At 45.3% G+C, this 26327-nt stretch overlaps 1 protein-coding gene and 1 long non-coding RNA gene across 6 annotated transcripts in view; one reads left to right on the top strand and one right to left on the bottom strand.

The window, feature by feature from the left end:
- Window positions 1–10107, bottom strand: part of LOC120095853 (uncharacterized) — an 18120-nt gene extending 8013 nt beyond the window's left edge. For 2 of the 4 annotated variants that reach the window (XR_010056494.1, XR_005491729.1), the window contains exon 1: window positions 1–59. This exon is cut by the window's left edge and continues 162 nt beyond it. This is a non-coding gene — a long non-coding RNA (uncharacterized LOC120095853). Of the gene's footprint in view, window positions 60–7699; window positions 7816–9907 lie in introns of those variants that run through there. The other 2 variants (XR_010056492.1, XR_010056493.1) reach the window with 2 other exon arrangements.
- A 12637-nt stretch (window positions 10108–22744) lies between these two features.
- Pilrb-ps6 (paired immunoglobin-like type 2 receptor beta, pseudogene 6) overlaps window positions 22745–26327 on the top strand; it is a 29783-nt gene continuing 26200 nt past the window's right edge. The window contains exons 1-2 of one of the 2 annotated variants that reach the window (XM_063271771.1): window positions 22745–23594; window positions 23890–24273. In XM_063271771.1, the coding sequence (XP_063127841.1) occupies window positions 23546–23594; window positions 23890–24273 (433 nt within the window). In that variant the 5' untranslated portion in view covers window positions 22745–23545. Of the gene's footprint in view, window positions 23595–23774; window positions 24274–26327 lie in introns of both variants that reach the window. The other variant, XM_063271772.1, reaches the window with a different exon arrangement.

Below are 26327 nucleotides of genomic sequence, written 5' to 3'. Positions count from 1 at the left end.
AGGACTAAGAGTCACCAGGACCTTAGGGTAGTGGTCGGTTGATCTGTACAACACAGCAAGTCAGAGCAATGCCTACTAGTGTACTGACTCATTTCCCTTCCTCCCCCCTTCCCTTCCTTCCCCCTGCTCTAACCTCTTGACACATCTCTGCTTTCTCTTGAAAGACCCCCTTCCGGAAAGGAAATTGTACAAGCCTAAGGCCTACAACTATAGAAGTAAAAAGTAAGTTTTTAGATACACAGACTCAGAACTAAAACAAGCCTGGGAAAGTCCAGATATGTCCAAGTTTTGTGGGACAAACTGACCCATCATTTAGACAAAACAGACCATAAAAAGAAAACAAAATGCAGAAACCAGTTTAAATTATTGGTATTGCTTCATGGGCCACCTGGCAAGAGAAGATAAGCCCCTGACTTCCCGGACACCCTGACCAGCATGAACTCTTTTGCAAACTCATTGTTATGATTATATCCAAATTAGGTAATATACACTTATGCCTCATTTAATCCACCAATCAAGTATCTGTAACCATGCGTTTGCTTCTGTAAGCTTGCTTCTGCTCTTCAGAATCCTATAAAAACCCGTCCCTAGCTATGCTAGGTGCGCCAGTCTTCCGAAATGACTGAGACACCTACAGATACCTGTGTATCCTGATCAATAAACCCTCTTACAGATTACAGCCTGTGGACTCGGACTGGTCATTGGGCTTGAAGATCTCCCTCCTGAGAGAAGATTCTCTCTGAGGGTCTTTCATTTGGGGGCTCGTCTGGGATCGGAGATCCTCTGCCCAGAGACCGCCGACCACCCACTGGGAGGTAAGCTGGCCAGTGTTTGTCTTGTCTGTCTTGCTTTGTGCCTTGTTCTGTAAATGCTCAGTTAGTTGGCTTAGAGGTAGGCCATTTGTATTTGTGCTGACCAGAGAAGGGTCGGACTTCTCACCTGCAGCCCTGGAAGACGTTTCAAGGGTAGTTGGAGCCGGTTTTTTCGGGTCTCAGCCCGTATCGGAAGGATACTTGGTTTTGGTTGGGGGAGAGGGATCCGGACCCTCGGTGCACCCATCTGACTTCTTACTTTCGGTTTTGCGCCGAAGCCGCGCAGTATTGGCCCTTTTCAGCGGCTGACATCTATAACTGGAAGCAGCACAATCCTCCTTTTTTCAAGGACCCGGTGGCTGAACTAATAGAGTATGTTTTTCTCACACATCAGCCCACTTGGGATGATTGTCAACAGCTCTTACAGGCTCTCTTGACTTCAGAAGAAAAACAGAGAGTGTTCCTGGAGGCTAAAAAGCATGTCCTGGGGGACGATGGGCGCCCTACTCAGCTGCCTGGTGCAATTGATGACCAGTTTCCACTCACGAGGCCAAACTGGGATTTCACTACGGCTGACAGTAGGGGACACCTACGCTTTTATTACCAGTTGCTCCTATTGGGTCTCTGAGGGGCTGCATGGCACCCTACCAATTTGGCACAGGTGAAACAGGTTTTACAGAGGGCTGATGAGACCCTCTCAGCTTTTTTGGAAAGACTTAAGGAGGCCTATCGCATGTATACTACCTATGATCCAGATGACCCAGGACAGATGACGAGTGTCTCTATGTCCTTCATCTGGCAGGCCGCACCAGATATTAGGGCCAAGCTACAGAGATTGGAGAATTTGCAGGGTTATACCTTGCAGGACTTGCTTAAGGAAGCAGAAAGGATTTTTAACAAGAGAGAGACACAGGAAGAGAAGGAAGATACATTACGTAGAGAGAAGGATGAGAGAGAGAAGAAAAGGAGCAGAGAGCAACAGTGGTGGACATAATACAAAAGAGATTGAGGAGGGGAAGGGAAGGAATAGAGGAAATATAGAGGAAAGGGGCACAGTGATTATAAGCCACTTAGGAAATGGAATAGTGTAGATGAGATAGATGGTTAAGGTGGAAGAGAGGAGAACCAGCTATGCCAAGGGCTAGGATATGTCTCCCAGCCAAACGTGGGGGCTGGGCCCAAGAGCCCTGTCATGTTGTCAGTAACCACAAGGGTGGATCTTTTGCAAAAGCAGAAGAGCAGAAGCCAGATCAGTAAAGGAAGTTGCTGGCCACAAGGAGGTGGAGATTGTCCTGCTCAATTCAGTCTTCCCCTTGAGAATGTCTGAGCATGTGTTTTTATTTACCCTGATTCTCTCGGGACTGCTGAGTGCCCCAGTGTCCCTAGACAGGGCAACCTCGACTTCCTGACGGCCCTGCTGGTCTCACTTCCTGAACAGAATCTGGCTATGGCTCGGATCCTCCTTCTTTTGCTGTTGGCAGCATGTCTGCACACTGGTGAGTGCTGGGGCCCTCATTAGCAGGGACTGAACCAGAGGAGGGGACAGAGTGGCTGGGAAAAGTGGGTGTCTTGTGTACAGTGTCTGGTAGAGGAGCCAGCCAGGTCTCTCTGCCCTAAGAGTTCAATCTTCAGAGTGAGCACAACCCAACCCTTCCCTCTTTTTTCTGTCTCCCTAGCCATAGGGACAGTCCTGCCCTGTGTCCCACCCCTCCCTTCCGATGAAGGCTCAGGATGCTCAGGGTTGTCCTTTAAATCCCTGCAGTGGCTTCAGATTCTCTCTGTCCTTCCCAGGGAAATGAACAGGATATCAAAAAAACTATGACTATGGTGTCTACCAACCAGAACACCTCTCTGGAGTCCAGGGTGGCTCCATTGAAATCCCCTTCTCATTCTATTTCCCCTGGGAGTTGGCCAATAATCAGTCAATGAGCATAGCCTGGAGATGGAAGCACTTCCATGGGAAAGGCATCTACAACTCCACCCAGCCTTTCCTTCATGAGCATTTTAAGGGCTGACTCATCATGAATAGGACACAGGGTCAGACATCTGGTGTCCTCTGAATCATGAACTTAAAGGAGAATGACCAGGCCACATACTTCAGCCGAGTTTTTCTTCGAAAAATTGAAGGCATGAAGTTGTGGCTGTCAATCCATGGCACAAAACTCATCATTCATGGTGAGTCACCATGACTCAGGCTTTGGCACCTGTACCTTCCTTGTTCCCTAGATATCACATCAGGGTCCACAATTCTGAGCTTCATTTCATATTCCTTTCCCTCATCTCTGCCCAAACATCTGCCACCAGCATTTTTCCTTGCAGTTGGGAGAAGTCTTTGTTGCCCCTATGTCTGTCATCCTCTGCTCAGACAGAATCAGAGTGGACTATCGGCTTCAGTACCCCATAGTTCACACCCTTATTGTCCCAAAACTAACTACAGTCCTGCCCTCTTTCACCTGTGACCTCAAGGTGAATATAAATCTCAGGGATGGAGCTGACTCTCATGTTTCTGTGGCAGGGCTCTAGTTGGTACCTCTGTGCAGCTTCTTCACATAGCTCCAATGTCAGCACAGAACATAAAGTAGGGGCCATTGGATGTTCTGGTGTTCTCAGGTCTAACTGTAACTGCCACATGTCACCATAGTCCCTCATTTCACCTCATAGTTCCCCAGGATACACCTATCTTCTCTCCCCAGTCTTTTCAATCATTAGAAAATGATTAAGAAAGTGTTTCCATTTCCATGATGTGGCTGCTCGGTCTTCTGATACCTCCAGCCCCTCTGATGCTGAAGGAACTGGAGTCCCCTGGATTGAGAGCCCTGAGCCCATTGTAGTGACTTGTGTTCCTGCATAGGAACCAAGAGAATCTGGGTCCTGTGTGTTGCTGCATTGTTTCCTTCAACCTCTCTCTGTTGCTCCCCATAACCACATTTTTTTTAAAATGTGAGTATTTCTTTATTTCCTGTTTTCTTTTTATCTTGTTTATTTAGTTTATATCAGTTTCTCAGCTTGTAGCCCTGGCTTTTCCAATACTCACAATATAGACCCATCTAGTCTTGAACTCACACCAATCTGCCTTGCCTCTGCCTCCTGATTGTGGGCAGTACAGCATGTGCCACAACATCCTGAGGTGCCTCTTGACTGTCCGAAGCCAAACTATGGGAGGATGTGCACAGAGCAGTTATCTGTGTAGGCCACAGCTACCATGTTGACCTGTACTACAGCTACAATGGTGAACTGTACTAGAGTTTGATAGCTGCTGCCTGGACTTAGAGAGAAAATAGCCATTTTATGTATGTGTCTACTTCAGTCATTCTCTAATTTCCTAAAGGTGCAAGTCTTTTATAAAGTTCTTCATGTTCTGGGGACCCACATGCCTAAAAGTATATCATTGGTACTTCATAATTTTAATTATCCTATTTTTATGAATCACAATGAAATACCTGAAATATGTGATACCTGATATGTAATCCATGTTGGGATAATGATACACAGGTCAAGAACCCCTGGTTTAGAATTCGCAAATTGGTAAATATTGGGAAAAATTTTCTCAGTTATGTGTGTAAAGCAAAGGAATGTATTCTGCCCTGGACAGAGCTGCACACGAAAAGCTAAAATTGTGTTTTTTCTTTTTCACATTTTGGCATATTCAGTGTGTATGGCAGGTGTGTGTGTGTGTGTGTGTGTGTGTGTTTGTGTGTGTGTATGTGTGTGTGTTTGTACATATATTTATGTATGTAGTGGCTACAGGAGAGCCTAAGTTCTCATCCACCTTGTTTTGGGGGACAAGCTCCCTCACGGGCTTTAAGTTTTTCATGGAGGCTAGGTTGGCAGGCCAGTGAGCCACAGGCACAAGTCTGTCTCCACCTCCTCAGCTCTTGGATTACATCACTTGCCTCTGTTTGACACAGAACTAGACACATAGACAAGGTTACCTGTCCACTCACAGGGCTCTGCCTGCCTCTGTCTCTTGGGCTAGGAGCAAGGGTCATGCATACTTCACCAGGTTCTTGATATTGATATTGGGGACCAAACTCAGGTTCTTGGGTCCAAGCAGCAAACTCACTATGAACTAACCATATCTGTATGTTATATATATTGAGTGGGAAAAAAAAACATCGCTGAATTTTTCTAATGTAGTCATGTGTGACCCAATGTAAATTTGTGAACACACAGCCAGGACAGTTGGGGACTGTGCATCTAAGCTTGTTCTTCTGGAGTCTCCATCTTAAGCATGTGTTCCCTTCCTTGTGTGAAATTCTAACAGCTGTTCTGTATCCCAAATCCAACCGAGGACACAAGGTGTGAAACTCATCCATTCCTCAGTTCATCCAGGGAGGATTTTCTCACTTCTCATCTCTCCACAGCTCTCACTACTACCCCAGGGAGCCCCTCCATCATCCCCTCTGCAGTCCCCACAGCTGGCCTGGGGACACAAGGGGCCAGAGGAATCCTTCACTGCTGAACCTGGGAGCCATGGTTGGGATGGTCATGGCCAAAGTTGTGGTCATCATCCCCCTCTATGGATGGATGATCTTCCTGTGGTGGAAGCAAAGGTAAGTGGTCCAGGAGAGGCCTCACCCGAGCTCCCCTACTGGGAGTGTTCTTAGCTGTGGGAGATGGAGAAGGGCAGGGAAAAGTAAAAAGAACAGAAGGAGGGAAATTTGCCTGACCTCCTCAAGAACTGCATGGAGCCTGCTGTCCTTCCTGACCACCTGGAAATCAGAGGAGCAAATGCAGATGAACACAGCGCCTGCTCCAAAGGAATTCAAGTAGCCATGTAAGAACCTCAGGGGCTGAATGTTCATCTGTAAGAACTGAGTCTGCTGTAGAAGAAATGAGGGTAGACCAGCTTTTGCAGATAACACGTTACAGGAAGTGATATGTATAAGTAGAGACACCACTTTGACTTGGGCATGTGTAAGTAAAATGGAAATTAATGGACACAGAAAGAGAAAGAAATGTGTATGGAGAACTTAACACTACAACAAGCAAGAGTTGGACACTAGAGATCTCACCCTCCTCAGCGAAGTCATGAAACACCCATTGTAGTGTCTCAGTTGAAGTGATTTTTCCACAAACAGTCACATGAGCATGACACCAGGAGCCATATAAAGAGTTGTCAGATGCTAGGACAGGCTGATGAGCTAGGATCCCTGTGGCTCCCTGTGCTGCCCACCTTATGTACTGGATGAGACCAATGAGTGACCTTCCTCACAATCCAGAGAGGACAGCTCCTAAAAGAAAATTCCCAAGGTTGTCCTCCAGCAGCACATGAGTGTTCACATTTGCAAATATTCACATGTGGTTATGCTCTGTTCAAAGTAAATTTTTGAAAAAGATTAGGGATGTACTCTAAATTCAAGCATATTTTCAGAACGGAAAATTTTATACGTTATGTCCCTCCAAAACATACACATACATACACAACACACAAACAGACACACACACTGGAAAATACAGTGTTCTTGCAAAATCCCATTACATTTTTGTATAAATAAATTGTCTTCAAATATTTATGGGTACTCTAAGAAATAAAAATGGGGACACAGTGGGGGACAAAAAATTCCAGCCACTGTGAAATCCAGAGAGGGTAATCAGGGGTTCAAGTCTATCTACAGTTACATAGCAAGCTGTAGGCCACTGGTCTCCAAATATCTTGTATACCCAACACAAGACCTACATGTCAACTGAGTTCAAAGCTGATTTAAAGCCGTTGGGACTACAGGATAAGGATAGAGATGCATAGATGGTGGAGTGTAATGGAAGTTTTCAAATGAACATTTAAATGTGTATCCCACTCTTTCAGACAGGCTCTGCCCTCTGTTATTGTAAGTAGAAGAACTGAGAGGTGGAAGAGCTGCAGCCTGAATGACCGCAGAAGTCTGACTGTGATTAAATCCCTGAGTCTGAAACTGCAGGATGCAGCAGCCTACACTGAGAGGGACAGCTAGAAAGCAAGATTTCAGGGAGGCAAGAGGGAGACACAGTGAGTGCAGAGCAGTAAAGGCAGAGATTTGTCAAGAAGGCAGAGCAGGGAAAAGGACAGTAAGGGAGACAGGATATCAGTGAGTTCACTAGTAGTCATCTGACATGCTGTGTTATACAGAAAGTAGGCTGATTCCTGGTGTCAGGTCCTGTTGATTCTCAGACCTGTGCCCACCTGGATGCGTGATGCAGACATGTGTGATGCCCTGGTCCCCTCCTGTTGTGTGCACACAGAGAACAGCTGAGAGGCAGGAATGAGAACCAACATGACTGACCCACTGACACAATTTCTTCTCCTACAGGCCAGCAGAGTAAAGCCTAAAGTCTAGTAAGTTGAGTGCCTGTCATCTGAAGGGACAGATGAGGAGCTGCTTGGAAGTTTACTATGAGAGGCATGGAAGGGAGCCAGAGCGATGATTCAGTCAGAAAATCATGGCACAGTGGTAGGAGGACCTGAGTTTGATGGATCAGGAGCTTGCACCCAGGAATGTGGCAGGAATTTGCAATTCCAACCCTGGTCAAGCAAGAGACAGGCAGAGACAGATTGGCTGAACACCTAGTCTAGAACAACTGGTGAGGTTCAGGCCTCTGAAAGACTGTGTCTTTAAAAACGAGGGGTAGTGCTCAAGGTGATAAATCATGGGCATAATATTTTCCAAATTGATGTTACCTGAAATATTTTAAATTACACATTAAGGAAGAAACATAGTATATGCCAGTGAGATAGCTCAGTCGGAAATGGAGTCTGCTGCCTAGCCCAGTGACCTGGGAATGATTTCTGGGGACCCAAATGATACACAGAGAACACTGTCATCTGTGTCTCATGGTTGGCCACCAGAAAATGGTAACAAATAATCTTTTATTCCTTAAATAACAGGCTCCCCAGTGCTAGGATCTCTCACCAGGGAGGCAAGTTCACATCAAAGTAGGTGTTGGTGATCACACACCCTGCATTCCACAGCCTTCCATGTCTTCTCGCTGGGAGTCAGAGCTCGTGGCTGCAGGATTCTCCTGTGAAAATCACCATTCTTTAATTACCCCCACTTCTGCCATGGGGGCGTGGATACCCTCTCCTTGGAATCAAGGTCCTCCTGTGTGTCTCTGGGCCTGAGAGCCTGACTGTGCTGTTGTCTCTCTGCTCATGGAGTTATTGACACTGTTAATAAATACCTTACTCCCACAATCCATCTCAGTGTCTCTCCTGAGCCCCCATCCCTTCCCCTTCCTGACACTTCTTGGAGAGTGTAGACTGTGTCTAGGGTGTAGGTCACTGGGATAGGTTTAAGGGCCATGGTGTTCATTGAAACTCACAGCCTGACAATCAGATTTCTCTTCTTCTTTACTCTCTGGATGCTGACATCTCATGTAGAGCCCCCCCCGCAACTCCACATGCTTCACATCAAGTGTGAGAGCATGGCTTGCTTGTGTCCCATGTTGAGCTTTCTTTACTCACAAGCCCAACTGTATATACTCACTTTCTCATTTCCTGCCATGTTGACGTTCTGCACTCACGGTTCTCTCCTAAAATGGAAATTTGTCCCAAGTCCAGTCTGTTCTAATGTTTGATAGTCAGCAGGTCACCTTATAATAAAAATTTGTGGGTACACAGGAAACCATCCACAGTGACCCAGAAGGAATGAAACCATGCTTCTCATGAAAGAACAATTTCATGGCCATGCTCGATAGAGATCTACCAACCATAGTGAGCCATAAATGAAGAAGTATGGATACAGCTCCAGGTCTCCAATCACAAGCCTCAAATGAATATCATTCATGGGTCTTTCTTTGGTCATTGGGAAGCCATTTGGTCATGAGGAGGTCACCAAAACTGATGTGGCTAATGTGAAGTGTCCTGGAACAGTTGTGAGATGTCTACTGTGGTTGTGACTGCATCCTAGCCCCTGAGACTGATCTCAGCAGCTCTCATGGGCATGGAGATATTGGGTATTCCTGGTGTGTTTACACAGAAGGCTGCCAAGATGCTGGTCTGTCCATTCATCTCAAGGAGTCTCATGCACCAGAAAGAAGGAGCCTTAATCCACTTGTTCAAATGGTCATGTGACTTCTCAGGTCTTTTTCCATTGAATAAGAGGGAAAATCGAGAGATAAGTCCAGAGCAAAGACTTAGAGAGCCAAGATTCTCATCTCTACATATGTGCTTAAGGTCAGGTTGTATACACTTAGGCAGCCTGTCTCTCTGGTCTGCCAAAAGGGAACATTATGTTCCAACTAGAAAGTAGATATGGGCTTCTGCCCTGGTTACAAGTGTTTGGAATTGATGTTCCCTAGACTGAACTGATCAGTAAGAAAAAGGACTAAAAGAAATTGGGGATCATATCATTCCTGTCATCCCAACAATTGACAGGTAGTGATGGGAATATTATCAATTGTAACACTGATTCTCAACGTGTGGGTCACCCCCTCTTTGAAGCTAGGAGAACCTTTACACAGGAGTCAGATATCCTGAATATCAGATGTTTATAGTATGATCATAACTGTAGTAAAATTACAGTCATGAAATACCAATGAAATAATCCTATGATTGGAGTCACCCAAACATGAGGAGATATCAGAGCATTAGGAAGTTTGAGAACCACAGAATTAGAGGCCATTCTTGGTATTTCTTGAGTTTAGGCCAGCCTGGGTTACATGAGACTCTGTCTTTAAATCAACAGCAAAGCCTAACAACAATGAAATCAGTAAAGTGTGTCATTAGAAAAGGCCCTCACTTAGCTCCCTTTTCGTTGGAGATGGATACTTGAATATGATACTTAGCTTCTCTCCAGATTTATATAAAATATAACGTGACTAGCAATACTTCAGTTTATGTGTGTTTGTTTTTGTTTTCTTCTTTTTAGAGTAGGGGGTTTCTGTATTATATACATCTGATTGTCCTGGAACTTGCTTTGTACTCAAAGTCTGGCCTCAAAGTCAGAAAATCTCCTGCTGCTGCATCCTACTAAATGTACCGACATGGTAGGGTATTAACACTTTCTGGTTTTTTGTTCATTTATTTGTTTTGGTTTCGGTTTGTTTTAAGCTAAATATAATAACCCTGAGGAGGGGGTGTGAGTTTCTTAGCTTCTGTGACCACAAACTTGATGACATACCTATAAATGTCTCTGTCCTTGGCTATCAGCAGATGTTGGGGGAGACTGAACTCTTTCCCCAGTCCCACTCATTGGACCTTTAGAACAAAGTATAGAGTCTCTTCCTGGGGACTCCCCTGGACAGGTGTACAGGCAGGAGCTCATCTGAGGCTGAGGACCAGGTCTACACCACCAGCTGCCATCCTTCCCCCACCCTCTCTAGCTTCTCCACTCTGTCCCTGCACCAGTCTGCCGGGTAACTTTGTGACCACACTCTGGATCTTTGTGTCATCACTAGGGAAGAGAATTCAATGAGTGTATGTGTAAGGATGTGGTGACAAGAAGGGAGAAGACAGGGACAGTTTTCATCTATGAGGGTATCTCCTGGGCCCACAGAGCCTGCAGTATGTGTTACCTTAAGTATGCCTCTGGAATTGGATTATCTGCAGAGAAACAGGAAGGGTATAGCCTGTTTTCTCCCCCTGCTGTTATGGGATAAGTTAATTAGTTATAAAGTCAGAGAGTCTGAATGCTGTGAACAACATCAGGAACTAGAGTCTCCAGAATCATATAGCCTCATCTCATGGAGGCCTTGTTTAGTCAGGATGATGATGGGCAATATGTTGTAGCAGATCATATGTGAAAGGACCCTTGCATGGTACATGTTTGAGTTCCAGTACCTGTGTGTGCAAGACAGTTTGGGGCCATGTATGGAAGTGCAGAGGACAACCTCAGGTATGGTAATTAGCAGCACCATCGAAATTCACCATCAACTTTGTGTTTCTCTTTTGATTGGTTGGTGTTTTGTTTGATACAAAGACTTTTGTAAGTTTGGCTGGGATTTATTGTTTATGTTGTTGGGTTTTTTTGGTTTGTTTATTCTTTGACACAAGTTTTCACTCTGTCCTCTTTGCTGTCTAAAATCTGGATACATACACCATACAGCTTCAAACTCTATGAGATCCATGTGCTTCTGTCTTCTTCCTCCCAAATCTAGACTTGTATGCCCATGACCAATGTGGGTTACAATATTTTAAATGATATTTACTCATTCATTTTGGGGTAGGTAGGGAAACATGTGCTACTCCCTCAGCATCACTCATATTCCTATCCTGCAGGCTGACACTTCCAATGGTCCTGTGATATGCAAAAGCCCTGTGTGCACACCAAAACCACAGACTTCTTGTCCCAAGAATAGATCATGATTTGAGATTAAGAGTCCAGCAGTTGGCAGCAGTGCAGCTGAGCACAGGGAGCAGTTGGCATCCTTAGACCCCACCAGACGCTGCTGTATTAAAAACGTGGGGTCCAGCAGTTGACTTATGGCAGTCTTGTCAGGTCCAGGCCCTCCTTGTGTGAGTTAGTAACCAGATGACCTTCTACCCAGAGACCTCAGACAGGCAGGGTAAGGTAGATTAAATCTGGAGGTGAGTGCTCATGGCCACGAGGACATTCTTACCTCACTGAGCCAAAGATGTCATCTGGTAGAGTGTGTTTTTGCTTGTCATGGACAGAAAATGATGTTCTTTGTCCACTGAAAGACAAAGGATAAGGATTATGCACACCTGTGTTCACCACTGAGGAGAGGCACAGAAAGGAGGGTCTGTAGGAGTTTCAAATCATCCTTGAATACATAACAAATTTAAGGACAAGCTTGGTTAAACCACAGCCTAAATACCTGTCAGATGATCACCTGTCATACCAAAAGGTTGGGGACCCTTTGGGAAAGTTTATTATGAGAGGCATGCAAGGGAGCAAGAGAGATGATTCAGCTAGAGAGGTGTACATGGGTATCAGGGCCTGAGGTTGATCTGGTCCAAGCACACTATAAATCAGGGATATGGCAGGAATTTATAATCCTAGCCCTGCATGAGCAACAGACAGGGAGAGGCATGGGGCTGATCATATAGCTAGTCTAGCCTAATTGGTGAGGTGCAAACCCATGAGAGCCATGGTATAAAAAACTGTGTGGATTTCTCAAGATGATCCATCATGGTCATAACATTTTATAAGCGTATGGTAAATGTAGTATTTTATAATGCTATATTAATGAACAACAAAACAGTGTATGGCAGTGAGATATGGAGCTCAGTAGAAATACTGCGTAGCACAGTGATCTGAGTGTGATTTCTGGGGACTCAAATGGTACATGGAGAAATCTGACTGTGGACAATTGTCCTCTGCCTGTCAGGATCACACACAGGCTCCTGGTGAGACATCATCTGTTAGTCCTCATTTAACAGACCTCCTGGTGCCATGACCTGTCACCATGGAGGTGAGATACTTCAAAATAGTGATTGAGGGGCCTCACCCTGCATATCACCACGCTCCCTCCCTCCCGCATGGGAATGAGAGCACATGGATGCAGGATTGCTTGTGATACATCCTAGGATTCCATGTCAGCTCTGATGTCCTCTCCTTCGAACCCATGTCAACCTGTGTTAATCTGGTCATGAGAGCCTGACTGTTGTTTTCCTTTGGTTCATGAATTTGTAATACTTTTTCATAAATGTGGGATAATAAATAAAACAATTCAAGGATCCAATTCAGAGCAATTCTAAGATCAAGCCTGAAAAATCTCATTCTGAGAGCAGTAGAAGTTAGGAGTTTTCCCTCCTCCAGTCTGCATATTCAGGTCCAAGAAGCATGTACTACCCACACCTTTGCCAGTTTTGAAGAAGTAATAACAAGATGGCTGAATTTCAGGTCTAATTTCCTGTTTCTCCATTGAGATATATCCATCACCTGTAATATCTTTTCATGCAAATGAAGCTTTCTAAGACCCTCAGCACAAGCCAATCATGTACAGTATTCCTATAACCAATAATCATTTAGGAAATTTCATATAGTCTTTTACTCCTAATAAATCACAGCTCTTTCACTGAAAACCTCTCAGAGAAATCTGTTTCTCCACAGGACACGATTCAGAAGAGATCCCGTGAGTGCACAATCCGGAAAAACTTTGTTCCTATTCTTCCAGTACTGAGCTCAACTTTCCTGTATACCTTAATGTCAGAAGAAGAACCATTCCAGCAAATGAAAGTCTCACTCTAAGCATCCTTCTCAGTATTTGTCTTGACCCTTATCTCCCATATGTGACCTCTAAGTGAGTGGCAGACTCTGTCTAGGATACAAGTCAGTGGGACAGGGGTAAGGACCATGGTCCTTTTTGAGAATAACAGCCTGTGAATCAGGGTTCCCCTCTCCCTTATTCCCTGCACACTGCCATCTCATCCAGAAACTTGACCCGCCTCCCTCCATTCTTCACACTCATTGACAGAAAAAGGTATGTTTAAGCCCCATGTTGGGCTTCCTTTCCTCAAAGGTCCAAGTACACACACTACTTTTCTCATTTCCTGCAATGTTGATATTCCGGACTCTGGGTTCTGTCCTAGGACAGTTCCTTTTTGCCATGTTCAGTATGTCTTAACTTTTGATAGTCAGCAGACCAGCTCCTAACAGAACATAGAAACTTTCTATTCTGACACATGCTTGATAAAGTTCCTTCAAGCACAATGTGTCATAGTTGTAGTGTGATACCAATGAACTGCAGTCCACCAACTACAAGCCTCAAATGAATATCATGTATGGTCCTTTGCTGAGGCATTTGGAAAATTATCTCCAATCCCATGAGACTAAATGGAGATATCTGGGGTCATAAAGAGATCATTAAGGCTTCTTATGGCTAAAGTGAAGGGTCCTGGAATATTTTTGTTGTGTCTGCAGTGGTTGTCACCCAAGCCTCTTGAGGTTGAACTCAGCAGCCCTTATGGGTATGGTGACCTTTGGACCTGGGGTGGTGTTTTCTCTGAGCATCCCTGATGTGTTCATACAGAAAGATGCCATGATGGTGGTCTGTGTAGCCATCCATAGTGGTCCATTTGCATCTCAACACCACAGGCAGCAGCACACAGAAAAGCAACCTAAATGCAGTTGCTCAAATTGTCATGTGACTTCACAGGTCCGTTTCTATTGTTCAATAGTGAAAAACCATAGATAGTCCCACAGCAATGATTCACACAGTGCCACCATTCTCAACATCACATAGGTGCTTATCCTTAATTGATTACACGTAGGGAGACAGGATCTGTGATCTGCTACAAGGGAACTTTATGGTTCACGTTGAGAGTAGATGTTGACTTCTCCCCCGGCTAAACTTGTTTATAGTGTATGTTCTGTGGCCTGAGAGAAACAGTAGGAAAAAGTACTAGAAGAACTTGGGCATGATAAAAGGAATTGGTGAAGTAGGCTGTAGCAGCTTCCTGTGACAAAGCTTCAGGAGAGAATACTCTTTCCTTAGGGTGTTACAGCTCAATAAAACTAGCAGCTGTCAGTGCCTGCACCGCCAGTGTGTGAATATCGGGCATAGGTCTGCGGGATTGAATAAAAACATGTACATGTGTCACCAGTTTTCAACAAGTGCCACCAAGGGTTTACTGAGATCTCCTTATATACCAGAGGCAAAAGCTGTGGAAAACAAGGCACGTGAAAATCCCTAACCAGGAAAACAGGAAAAGTCTGTGTGGTGGAAAGTCCTGAGCCCAATCAGGGGCATAAACAACTTCTTAACAACAACAACAAGCAGGAAGGCTCAGTGGGGAGAAAGGGTGCCATGGAAAATGCCAGCCCCAAATCAGGGGCTAAGGGCAGCTGCCAAGGGTGTAAACAATTTCTTGCTACAGCAGGCTAAAAGCCTCATTGAGTGGGGAGAGAAACACCAAGGTAGGACCCATAAAGCTGCCTCAGAGGGACTTTGGTGAAATAACTTATGTTCTTTATTCCTTATGGGTACAATCTTATAAATATATTGCAGTGGGATGGGGTCTAAAGGAAGATGATTTCTATTGGCTTGGTATGAGATTTAGGGATGCCTCATTTGCATGGGGATGGGCATTGTCTGTTGCTCCTTTGAGACATATTCTCATAGTCCTCTCAATGGGGTTTTATGGTCATGTGTTTCAGTACAGCAATTTTAGGATTAATGTGGTTTCTTGTCTGCTCCGCGACAGGGATCAGGCTGCTCTGGGAAGCAGGTTGAGGGAAGTTGACCATGCTTACCACAGGCTACCACCTGGTTGCCTATGGTAAACCGCCAGACAGCATCGTAGGTGTGGGGAAGCATGGTCTGAAGCAGGACACATCTGGACCTGGCTTGGGAGTCCCTGGGCCTCCAAGGAGGTCAGAGCCTTTGGGTTCTCAGGCTCTTGTGCATTGAAGCACTGCTGTAATGCCACGGAAGAGTAGACAACACAATGGGTGTCCACAGGATGGATCTAGCCCAGGGCTGAGGGTGAAAAGGGAGAGCTATGGTTGGCTGGTCCAGCAGCGAGGGTCCTTAGCTAGAGGATGGTGTGCTTGGTTTGCCCTTATGGTAGAGGTGCCTTTGAGTGCAGAGAGGCCTTGTGTGGGAGAGTAGATAATGGTTCTGTAGGCAAAGGGGTTTCTCTACAGCTCTCCATGGTGTATCCCAATGAAAAGAGATGGTCCATGGTTTTAAGACATTTATTGTCATGGCAGAAAGTGGATGAATAAAACTCTACCCCACTTCTCAAGGTGGGCCTGTGATTAAGTACCTTTTTCAGGGAGAAGTGTCTGGTAAGGAAAGGTTCATTTGCTAAGCTGCTAGGCCTTTAGGTTCCTCCTTATAATGGAGATCTGTCTTGAGCCTATGGGACCTGTTTCATGCCCTTTACCTGTGGAAGGCTTGGGGCATTGCTCTTATGTGATTGATAACCACAAATATATGGAGGACTGTAGCTAGTGACTGTCCTAGTGTACTGGGAGTCATGTGAAGCTTGTATCATTCCTTTCAGTGTCCCTGGGGCCTCAAGCCTCCTCATCAGGAACCAGGGTTCCTTTCATCATCCCTCAAGCAATCTGGTTGTGGGTAGATTTAAACACCATTTTCAATTATGATAATTGCCTGGGTTGCTTAATCCTTTCAACCTTACCACATTTTCTTTGTGGATGCACAATCCACTGCCCCACAATCACCTGCCACTGTCCTTCCACCACCCTCTCTATCATCTCTTTCACTTTCCATAGGTCCCAGTCTGGGTGAGGTATTTTGGGGTTCCATCTGGGATCTGGATATTGTCACTATGGAAGAGATAGCAGGAAGTATGTGGGTAGGTGGTGTTACACGAAGAAGGAAGAGAGGGATAGTTTTCATCCAGGACATTAACTACTATGTGAGGGGAGACAGAGCCTGCAGTATGTGTTATCTACGAGATGTCCTGGGAGGGAAGTTTCTGCAATGGGAGGCATCAAAAAGAAATAGGAAGGCTTGAGCCTTTCCTCTCTGACCACTGTCTATTATGGAATAAACAACTTGCCCATAAAATCAGAGAGTCTAAATGCTGGGGTCTTGTGAAGAACTGGCGTCTGAATAGTCACTGAGCCTGGTCTGAGGGAGGCCATGTTTGCTCAGGATGAAGACTGGGGATGGTCAAAGAATCTGGTCAGCTGTCAACAGTGCCTTGTTTTCTCTCTGTGTCTCTGTGACTGGGTCTCTCTATCTCTCTGTGTGTGTCTCTGTCTGTCTACCTCTCTCTCTGACTATCTGTCCATGTCTCTCTGTCTCTGTCTCTGTCTCTGTCTCTCTCTCTCTCTCTGTGTGTGTGTGTGTGTGTGTGTGTGTGTGTGTGTGTGTGTGTGTGTGTGTGTATTTTATGAAGGTGGAGGGGAGGTAGAAAGACTCCTTTAGAAAGTGGAGTAGCTTTAGAGTCCCTGTCCAAAAAGCCCAGGGAGTTGGAAACTGTGCCAGAGGGAGCGGGCAAAGACAGCAAGCGTTCACAGGTCTTGTCCTTGTCCCTGTCTTTCCCAGGGAACTCAGCAGGATACAGACGAAAAAATGACTATGGAATTAACCAACCAGCTGTCTTCTCTGGAGTCCAGGGTGGCTCCATTGAGATCCCTTTTTCCTTCTGCTTCCCCTGGGAGTTGGCCCAGGATCCACAGATGAGCATAGCCTGGAGATGGAAAGAATACCATGGGAAATTCATCTACAACTCCATTCTACCTTTCATTCTTGAGCACTTCAAGGACGGGCTCAGCCTGAACTGGACACAGGGTCAGATATCTGGACTCCTCAGAATCCTTAACTTGAAGGAGAATGACCAGGCCACATACTTCTGTAACATCTGCCTGAGCACCACAGAAGATAGGAAGAGATGGCAGTGGATTCCTGGGACCCAACTCTCCATCGTCCATGGTGAGCCACCATGGCTCAGGCTTTGACAACTGCAGCTTGCTTGTCCCCTAGATGTCACCTCAGTCTCCACAGCTTTGAGCTTTCTTTCACATCCCTTTCCCTTGGCCCTGCTAACACCTCTTCCAGCAGCATCTTTTCTGTATAATTGTGACAAGTCTTTCCTGACTCCTCTGCTCTTGTCTGTTATGCTCTGCTCAGACAGAACCACACCTACTCCCTAGGCTTCAGCACATGCCCTCCCCCTTATCTCAAAACTTTCCTCCCAGTGCAACTGCTGTCCTCCCCAGGTACACTCTTCCATATAACCTCAAGTTGCATGAAAGTGTCCAGAATATGGCTAACACTCTTGGTCCTGTGGCAGGGCTCCAATTGGTCCCTGTGTGCAGCATCTCCACACAGATCGACCTAAACCCAGAACATATAGTGGGTACCACTGGATCATTTTGGTATCTTCTGGTCTACGTGTAACTGCACCTGTCTCCGCAGTCCCTATTATCCCTCCCTGTTCCCCAGGAAACATTTGTCATTTCTCCGTATCTACTGTCTTGTCTCCTCTCGGTTTTCCAACTTCCGGTTCCCCTCCCTTGCCCTCCCCTCTCTCATACAAGACAGCAGGCTCTGCAAGTATAAGGTCACCATTGACATGATTTGGATGTTTTGTCTTTTGATCCCTGTGGTCTTTGTAAGCAGATGTACCTGCATTCTCCCAGGAAACCTGAGGCCCAGCCTAGTCACTGTGTGGTCCTACACATGGCCCTATAGCAGCTGGGGATGTTCTCAGCTGTCAGTGTTTATCAGGACCTTACTCAGTGGCTCTTGTTATTATTGTTGTTTGTTTGTGTGTTTAAGTTTTTGTAAGACAGGGTCTTAGCATTTATTCTGACTGTCCTTATACTCAGTATGTATACCAGGCTGGCCTGGAACTCAGAGAAATCTGTTTTGAATCTGCCTCATAAGTGCTGACATTAGCTTATGATCACATCAAGGTCCACCTACAAGAGGGATACCTGTAGTTTTGTTATTTGTGCAGGCTAGAGCTGACATTGACCTAATGCAAACTCAAACCATAGTTTTTAGGGTTTATGGGACAGAGAGAATATAGCTGTTTCCTGAGTCAGCCTTCCTGATGCTGCCATACTTTAACACATTCCTCATGATGTGACAGCAAATAAAAAACCACTATCATGTGCTACTTTATAATTTTACTTTACTACTGTTATGAGTTATAGTGTAAATATCTGATATGCCAGATACCTGTTATGGACCCCAGTGAGATACTTACCTACTGGTTGAAAACTGCTGGTCTATGATGTTTGTAAAGTAAAGGAATGACCTCTGCCCTGCACTGAGCTGTTTTGTACATCTTAAATGATATAGTTTCTATTATACACAGTTTGTATACAGTATGTGGGAACATCTGGGTCTATTAAGCTGTGTGTGTGTGTGTGTGTGTGTGTGTGTGTGTGTGTGTCTGTGTGTGTGTGTGTGCCTGCATGTGCCTGTGTGTGTGCACATTTGTTCATCTATACGTGGATGCTAGAGGAGATTCTAAGGTCTCATTTGTTTAATTTTGGACCAGGTTCTCTCATTGCCTTGAAATTCCCCAAGGACACCAGGTTGGCTGGCCAGTGAGCCACAGGGACAATCCTGGTTCCACCGTCAAAGTGCTAGGATTACAGCTTACTCTGCTCTGTTTGGTGTGGAAGTAGACAGGCTGGCTGTCAGCTCACAGAGTTCTGCCTGCTTCTGCCTTTTGGGCTGGGTTAAAGTTTAGGTAGTTCTTCATATGGATATTCAAGATCAAACTCAGGCTCTAAGATTCAAGTAGAATGTGGACAGTTCATGTCAGTTACTTACTTAAGTTTATGTCAAAATTCACTGTATTTCTCTGGCTTAGTTATTTGTGACCCAATAAAAATCTGTGGACACACAGCCAGGACATTGGGAACTGTGATTTTGAGCCTGCTCTCCTAGAGTCTCAGTCTTAAGGATCTGTTTCCTGTTCTGTGTCAACATCTGACAGCTGTTTCCCATTTCACATCCTACAGAGCATGCAAGATGTGACACTCACCCATCCTCCCTCATTCAGGGAAGGTCTTCTCACTTCTCATCTCTCCATAGCACTCAGCACCACCATGAGGATCCCTTACATCATCTCTTCTGAAGTCTTCACAACTGGTCTGGAGGACACAGGAGGTCAGATGAATCATTCACTGCTGAATCTGGTAGCCATAGATGGGATGGTCATGGCCAAAGTTGTGGTCACCTTCCCCATCTACGGGTGGATGATCTTTCTGTTGTGGAAGTAAAGGTAAGTGGTCCATGACAGGCCTCATCTGAACTTCCCACTGGGAGTGTTCTCAGCAGTGGTAGTTGGAGAATGGCAGGCTTGTGCAGGGATCAGTAATGAGAACAAAAGTAGGGAAATGTGCCTGAACTGGACAAGGACTGCATCCATGAAGCCTGCTCTCCTTCCTGACCACCTGGAAATTAGAGGAACAAATGCAGATGTTCACAGAGCCTGCTCTGGAAAGAGCTGTGGCTGCTAAAGAAGGTCTGAGGGTAGACCAGCATTCGCAGACAACATGTTAAAGGCAGTGATATGTATAAAAAGAAACACCTCTTTTTGTTTGGCTTGTGTGACTAAAATGGAAAGTAATAGACACATTAAACAGAAAGAAATCTATACGGAGAACCTATCACTATAACCAGCAAAAGAGTTGAACACTAGAAATATAATCCTCCTGAGCAAAAATATGAAACACCTATTGAAGTGTTTCAGTTGAAGTGATTGCCCCACAAACAGGGACATGAGTAACCCATAAACCACATAAAGAGTTGTCAGATACTTGGACAGGCAGAGACAGTATGATTCCTGGGGCTCACTGTGTTGTAAGCCTTACCTAGTGGGTGAGAACTATGACTGTCTTGTCTCAAAATCCAGAGAGAACATCTCCCAAAGGACAATGCCAAGGTTTTCCTCTACCTTTCACATGTGTCTGCACATATGCAAATATACACATGTGTCTCTTAAAGTATATTTTAAAAACACTGGAGAAATATTTTAAATGTAGTGATATTTGCAGAATGGCAAATTTTATACATTAAGTCCTGACAACACACATGCACACAAACACACACATGCAGCTAAAAATACACTGAAATTCCTGTTTGAAATTCAATTGCATTTCTGTAAAAATAAATGAATTGTCTTCAAACATTCATGGTTACTCTAAGCAATAAAAATGGGGACACAGAACGGGACAAAATAATCCCAGCTCCTGGATAATGCAGAGTTGTTCAAGGTTTTCTACAGTTGCATAGCACCATAGGTCACTAGGTTCCAAAGTCCTTCTACACACAACACAAGGCTCAAGTGCAGACAGAGGTCATAGCAGATTTAAAGCCATGGAACCTAGAAGAGTAAATGATAAGGATCTATATGCATGGATGGTAGAGGGTTTGCAAATACCATTTAACAATGTTAAATGTTAAGTAGAAAAACTTAGAGGAGGGAGGCCAGCAGTCTAAGAGACAGCAGAAGTCTGACAGGATCCATAACCTGAGGCTGAATCTGCAGGGTGGCAGCAGACATGGTGAGACATGGTGACTGCAGAGCTGAGGAGGCATGAAAGGGTCAAGAGGTCAGAGCAGGGGGAAGGTGGGAAAGGGAAATGGGACATGGACATGGGTCCATGGACCAGTAGAGTTTTCCTTTGATTTGCTGTGTTGTAGAGAAGGTCAGCTGAACGCTACCTTTGGAACCTACTGATTCTCAGACCTGTCCCTGATGGCTGCAGCAGAGCTCTTTCTGGTCTTGGGCCCCTCATGTTGTCTGAACACAGAGAACAGCTGAGAGGCAGGACTGAGAACGAGTCTGGCTGACACACTGACACAGTTTCTTCTCCTACAGGGCAGCAGAGGAAAGACTAAACCCCAGAGAGGTGAGCACCCATCATCCCAAGGGGCAGCTGAGAATCCATTGGGAAGTTTATCCTGAAAGGCATGCAAGCGAGAAGGAGAGATGATTCAGACAGAAATGCATGGGATATGGGCAGAAGGACCTGAGTTTGGTCCAGAGCTTACACATCATAACCAAAGGATGTGCCATAAATTTGTAATCACAGTTCTGGACAAGGAAGAGACAGGCAGTCATGGTTTTGCTGTCCACATATTCTAGCATAAATGAGTAGTTCCAGGGCTAATGAAAGATCCCTTCTAAAAAAGAGGAAATTTCTCAAGGTGATAAAGTAGTCATACTCTATATTAACTTGAAGTGAAGTATTTTGAATTATGTATTAATGCAAAAGCAATAGTGTGTGTCATTGGGAAATGTAGTCAGCTGCCTAGCACAGTGACCTGGGTGCGATTCCAGGGAACCCAAGTTGTACACAAGGAAAACTGACTCTGGAGAATTGTCCTCTGCCTCTCAGGGTTGCTCACATGCTCCTGATGAGACATTGTCTGTTTGTCCCCAGCTAACAAACCTTCAGGTGCCAGTTTCTCTCACCAGGGAGGAGAGTGCATCAAAGTAGTAATTGGTGAACCCACATCAGCATCTTACACCTTCAAATTCATGTTGTTGGGAATCAGAACATGCATGGCTACAGGACTGTTCTTCCAAACATTCTTGAGCAGGGATAGCAATATAACCCCACTTCTGCCATATGGGTTCTGATATCCTGTCCTCAGAACCCAGGTCTTCCTGTCTGTCTTTGGTCCTGAGAGCCCAACTGTGCTGTTCTCTCTTTGCTCATGGAGTTAATGATACTTTTTTAGTAAATGAGGGATCAGATAGTCAGGCAACTCAGGGAATTACTTGAGAGTAAAACTGAGGTGTAGATGTGTCCAAACCCTGAAAATCTTATCTTGACACCAACTGAATTAGGACAGGTCTGAGTGTTCAGGAGCAAGAAGCAAGGCTTGGGCCTTGGAACCAGATACCACCCCCACTCCTACACCCTTGTGGTAGTCACAGAAAAAGATGGCTGAATTACAGGTCTATCTTTCTCTTGGGCTATAAGGACAGGTCCAGCAAGCACACTGGATTTCTCTTCATGCAAATTAAGCTTTCAAGAACCTATCACATAGAAAGTTTCATATAACCCTTGTTACCCCCATTTCTGAGTTTGCTGCTCGGGCCTTGGAACCAGATTTGATGTCTAGTGTCCATGTAAAGAGACCAGCAAAACCTTTAATTTTAACAAAAGTGACAGAGGCAGGCAGAGCTCTGTGAGTGGACAGTTAGCCTGGTCTATGTATCTTGTTCCACACCAAACAGAGCTAGCTGAGTGAGCTCTAATCCTAGGACTGAGGAAGTACAGACAGGCTTGTCTGTCCAGCTCACTGACCAGTCAATCTAGTGTCCATGGGAAACTTGAAGTCAGTGAGAGAGAGCCAGATCCAAGAAATGAGGAGGATGAGACCTTAGGCTCTCCTCTAGCATCAACATGCATAAACCAATGCATGCACACAAAGACAGATACACAGAGACACACGGACATAGACACACATACAGGGATGCACACAGAGAGACATACACCCAGATACACAGACACACCTATAGAAAGACATATACAAAGACACACAGGAAGATACACACACACACACAAATACACACACACACACACAAATACACACACACACATACCCTGGTACATTCACCCAAAGAGACATACAGACACAGATTCTTTCACAGAGACACACACACTGACATGCCCACCCATAAACACACAGACACACATCTGATGTAACAGATCCACATGTTCACACACAGTGGATACACCAGAATGTGTAAAAGAAGAACTATGAAACAGCCATATGTGCAAAGCTCAGTTAAGAGCAGAATACAATCCTTTGCTTCATGCACATCACACCCCTTCTGCTTACATTTCTGGTTGAAGAGGAACCTGCCTGGAGCCCTCAGAATACAGGAAGTGATGAGCAATCTGGAATAGACTACTTCCAGTTTCTGCCTGCACCCTGAGCTGACCCTGAACCACTGCTCTCTGTACCCGAATACCCCTGGGAGAGAGCTGGTTTCTCAGTAGGGCTGACATTCAGAATTACAGGAGAGTTAAGCCACTGTCAGAGAGAGAAAGACCAGCTCAAACCAGAGAGGAGAACCAGCTATGACAAGGGCTAGGATATGTCTCCCAACCAGGAGTGGGGGCTGGGCGAAGAACCCTGTCATGTTGTCAGTAACCACAAGGGTGGATCTTTTGCAAAAGCAGAAGAGCAGAAGCCAGATCAGTAAAGGAAGTTGCTGGCCACAAGGAGGTGGAGATGGTCCTGCTCAACTCAGTCTTCCACTTGAGAATGTCTGAGCGTGTGTTTTTATTTACCCTGATTCTCTCTGGACTGCTGTGTGCCCCAGTCTCCCTAGACAGGGCAACTTCGACTTCCTGACGGCTCTGCTCAGTTCACTTCCTGGAAGGAATCTGGCTATGGCTCGGCTTCTCCTTCTTTTGCTGTCGGCGGCATGTCTGCACACTGGTGAGCAGTGGGGCCCTCATTAGCAGGGACTGAACCAGAGGAGGGGACAGAATGGCGGGGAAAAGTGGGTGTCTTGTGAACAGTGTCTGGTAGAGGAGCCAGCCAGGACTCTTTGCCCCAAGAGATCAACACTCAGAGTGATCACAACCCAACCCTTCCCTCTTTTTTCTGTCTCCCTAGCCATAGGGACAGTCCTGCCCTGTGACCTACCCCTCCCTTCAGATGAAGGCTCAGGATGCTCAGGGGTGTCCTTTAAATCCCTGCAGTGGCTTCAGACTCTCCCTGTCCTTCCCAGGGAACTCAGCAGGATATCAAGAAAAGAATGACTTTGGTGTCGACCAACCGGATGTCCTCTCTGGAGTCCAGGGTGGCTCCATCGAGATCCCCTTCTCCTTCTACTTCCCCTGGAAGTTGGCCAAGGATCCTCAGATGAGCATAGCCTGGAGATGGAAGCACTACCATGGGGAATTCATCTACACCTCCACCCGGCCTTTTATTCATGAGCATTTTAAGGGCCGGCTCATCATGAATTGGACACCGGGTCAGACATCTGGTGTCCTCAGAATCCTGAACTTGAAGGAGAACGACCAGGCCACATACTTCAGCTCAGTTTTTCTGCAAACACCTGAAGGCATGAAGTTGTGGCAGTCAATCCCTGGCACAAAACTCATCATTCATGGTGAGTCACCATGACTCAGGCTTTGACACCTGTGGCTTCCTTGTTCCCTAGATATCACATCAGGTCCTCAAGTCTGAGCTTCCTTTCATATTCCTTTCCCTCATCTCTGCCCAAACATCTGCCACCAGCATCTTTCCTTGCAGTTGGGGGAAGTCTTTGCTGCCTCCTATGTCTGTCATCCTCTGCTCAGACAGAATCAGAGTAGACTCTAGGCTTCAGTACCCCATAGTTCACACCCTTATTGTCCCAAAACTAACTACAGTCCTGCCCTCTTTCACCTGTGACCTCATCCTCTGCTCAGACAGAATCAGAGTAGACTCTAGGCTTCAGTACCCCATAGTTCACACCCTTATTGTCCCAAAACTAACTACAGTCCTGCCCTCTTTCACCTGTGACCTCAAGGTGAATATAAACCTCCAGGATGGAGCTGACTGTCATGTTTTTGTGGCAGGGCTCTAGTTTGTACCTGTGTGCAGCTTCTTCACATAGCTCCAATGTCAGCACAGAACATAGAGTAGGAGCCATTGGATGTTCTGGTGTTCTCAGGTCTAACTGTAACTGCCACATGTCACCATAGTCCCTCATTTCACCTCATAGTTCCCGAGGACACACCTATCTTCTCTCCCCAGTCTCTTTAGTCATTAGAAAATGATTAAGAAAGTGTTTCCATTTCCATGATGTGTCTGCTCTGTCTTCTGATCCCTCCAGCCCCTCTGATGCTGAAGGAACTGGAGTCCCCTGGATTGAGAACCCTGAGCCAATTATAGTGACTTGTGTTCCTGCATAGGGACCAACAGAATCTGGGTCCTGTGTGTTGCTGCATCGTTTCCTTCAACCTTGCTTTGTTGCTCCCCATAACCCCACTTTTTTAAAAATGGGAGTACTTCTTTATTTCCTGTTTTCTTTCTATCTTGTTTATTAATTTTATATCAGTTTCTCAGCATGTAGCCCTGGCTTTTCCAATACTCACAATATAGACCCATATGGTCTCGAACTCACACCAATCTGCCTTGCCTCTGCCTCCTGAGTCTGGACAGTACAGTGTGTGCCACAACATCCAGAGGTGCCTCCTGACTGTCCTAAGTCAAAGTATGAGAGGATGTGCACAGCACAGTTATCTGTGCAGGCTGCAGCTACCATGGTGACCTGTGGTAGGGTTTGATAGGCGCTGCTTGGACTTAGAGAGAAAGAAGCCATTTTATGTATTTGTCTAGTTCAGTCATTCTTTTATTTCCTAAAGCTGCAAATCTTTCATAAAGTTCTTCATGTTCTGGGTCCCACATGCCTAAAAGTATATCATTGCTACTTTATAACTTTAATTATCCTATTTTTATGAATCACAATGAAACATCTGACATGTGTGATAACTTATATGTAATCCATGTTGTGATAATGATGTACACGTCAAGAACCCCTGGTTTAGAATTTGCAAATAGGTAATTATTGGGAAAATTTTTCTCAGTTATGTGTGTAAAGCAAAGGATTGTGTTATGCTCTCCAAAGAGCTGCACACATAAAGCTAAAATTGTGTTTTTCCTTTTACACATTTTGGTATATTCATTGTGTATGGCAGGTGTGTGTGTGTGTGTGTGTGTGTGTGTGTGTGTGTGTGTGTACATATGGTTAGGTCTGTAGGGCTAGAGGAGATCCTAAGGTCTCATCCACCTTATTTTGGGGGACATACTCTCTCACTGGCTTTAAGTTTTTCATGGAGGCTAGGTTGGCAGGCTAGTGAGCCACAGGGACAAGTCTGTCTCCACCTCCTCAGCTCTAGAATTTCATCGCTTGGACTGTTTGACATGGAACTAGACACATAGACAAGATTACCTGTCCACTCCCAGGGCTCTGCCTGCCTCTGTCTCTTGGGCTAGGAGCAAGGGTCATGCATACTTCACCAGGCTCTCGATATTGATAGTGGGGACCAAACTCAGTTTCTTCGGTCCAGGCAGCAAACTCACTATGAAGCAACCATGTCTGTATGTTACATTTAAGTGGAGAAAAACATTGCTAACTTAGTTATGTGTGACACAACGAAAATTAGTGAACACACAGCC

Source organism: Rattus norvegicus, chromosome 12 (assembly GCF_036323735.1).
Source record: "Rattus norvegicus strain BN/NHsdMcwi chromosome 12, GRCr8, whole genome shotgun sequence".
NCBI classification, from domain to species: domain Eukaryota; kingdom Metazoa; phylum Chordata; class Mammalia; order Rodentia; family Muridae; genus Rattus; species Rattus norvegicus.
The sequence above is the reverse complement of the archived record's forward strand: the minus strand, read 5'-3'. Positions and strand labels throughout refer to the sequence as shown.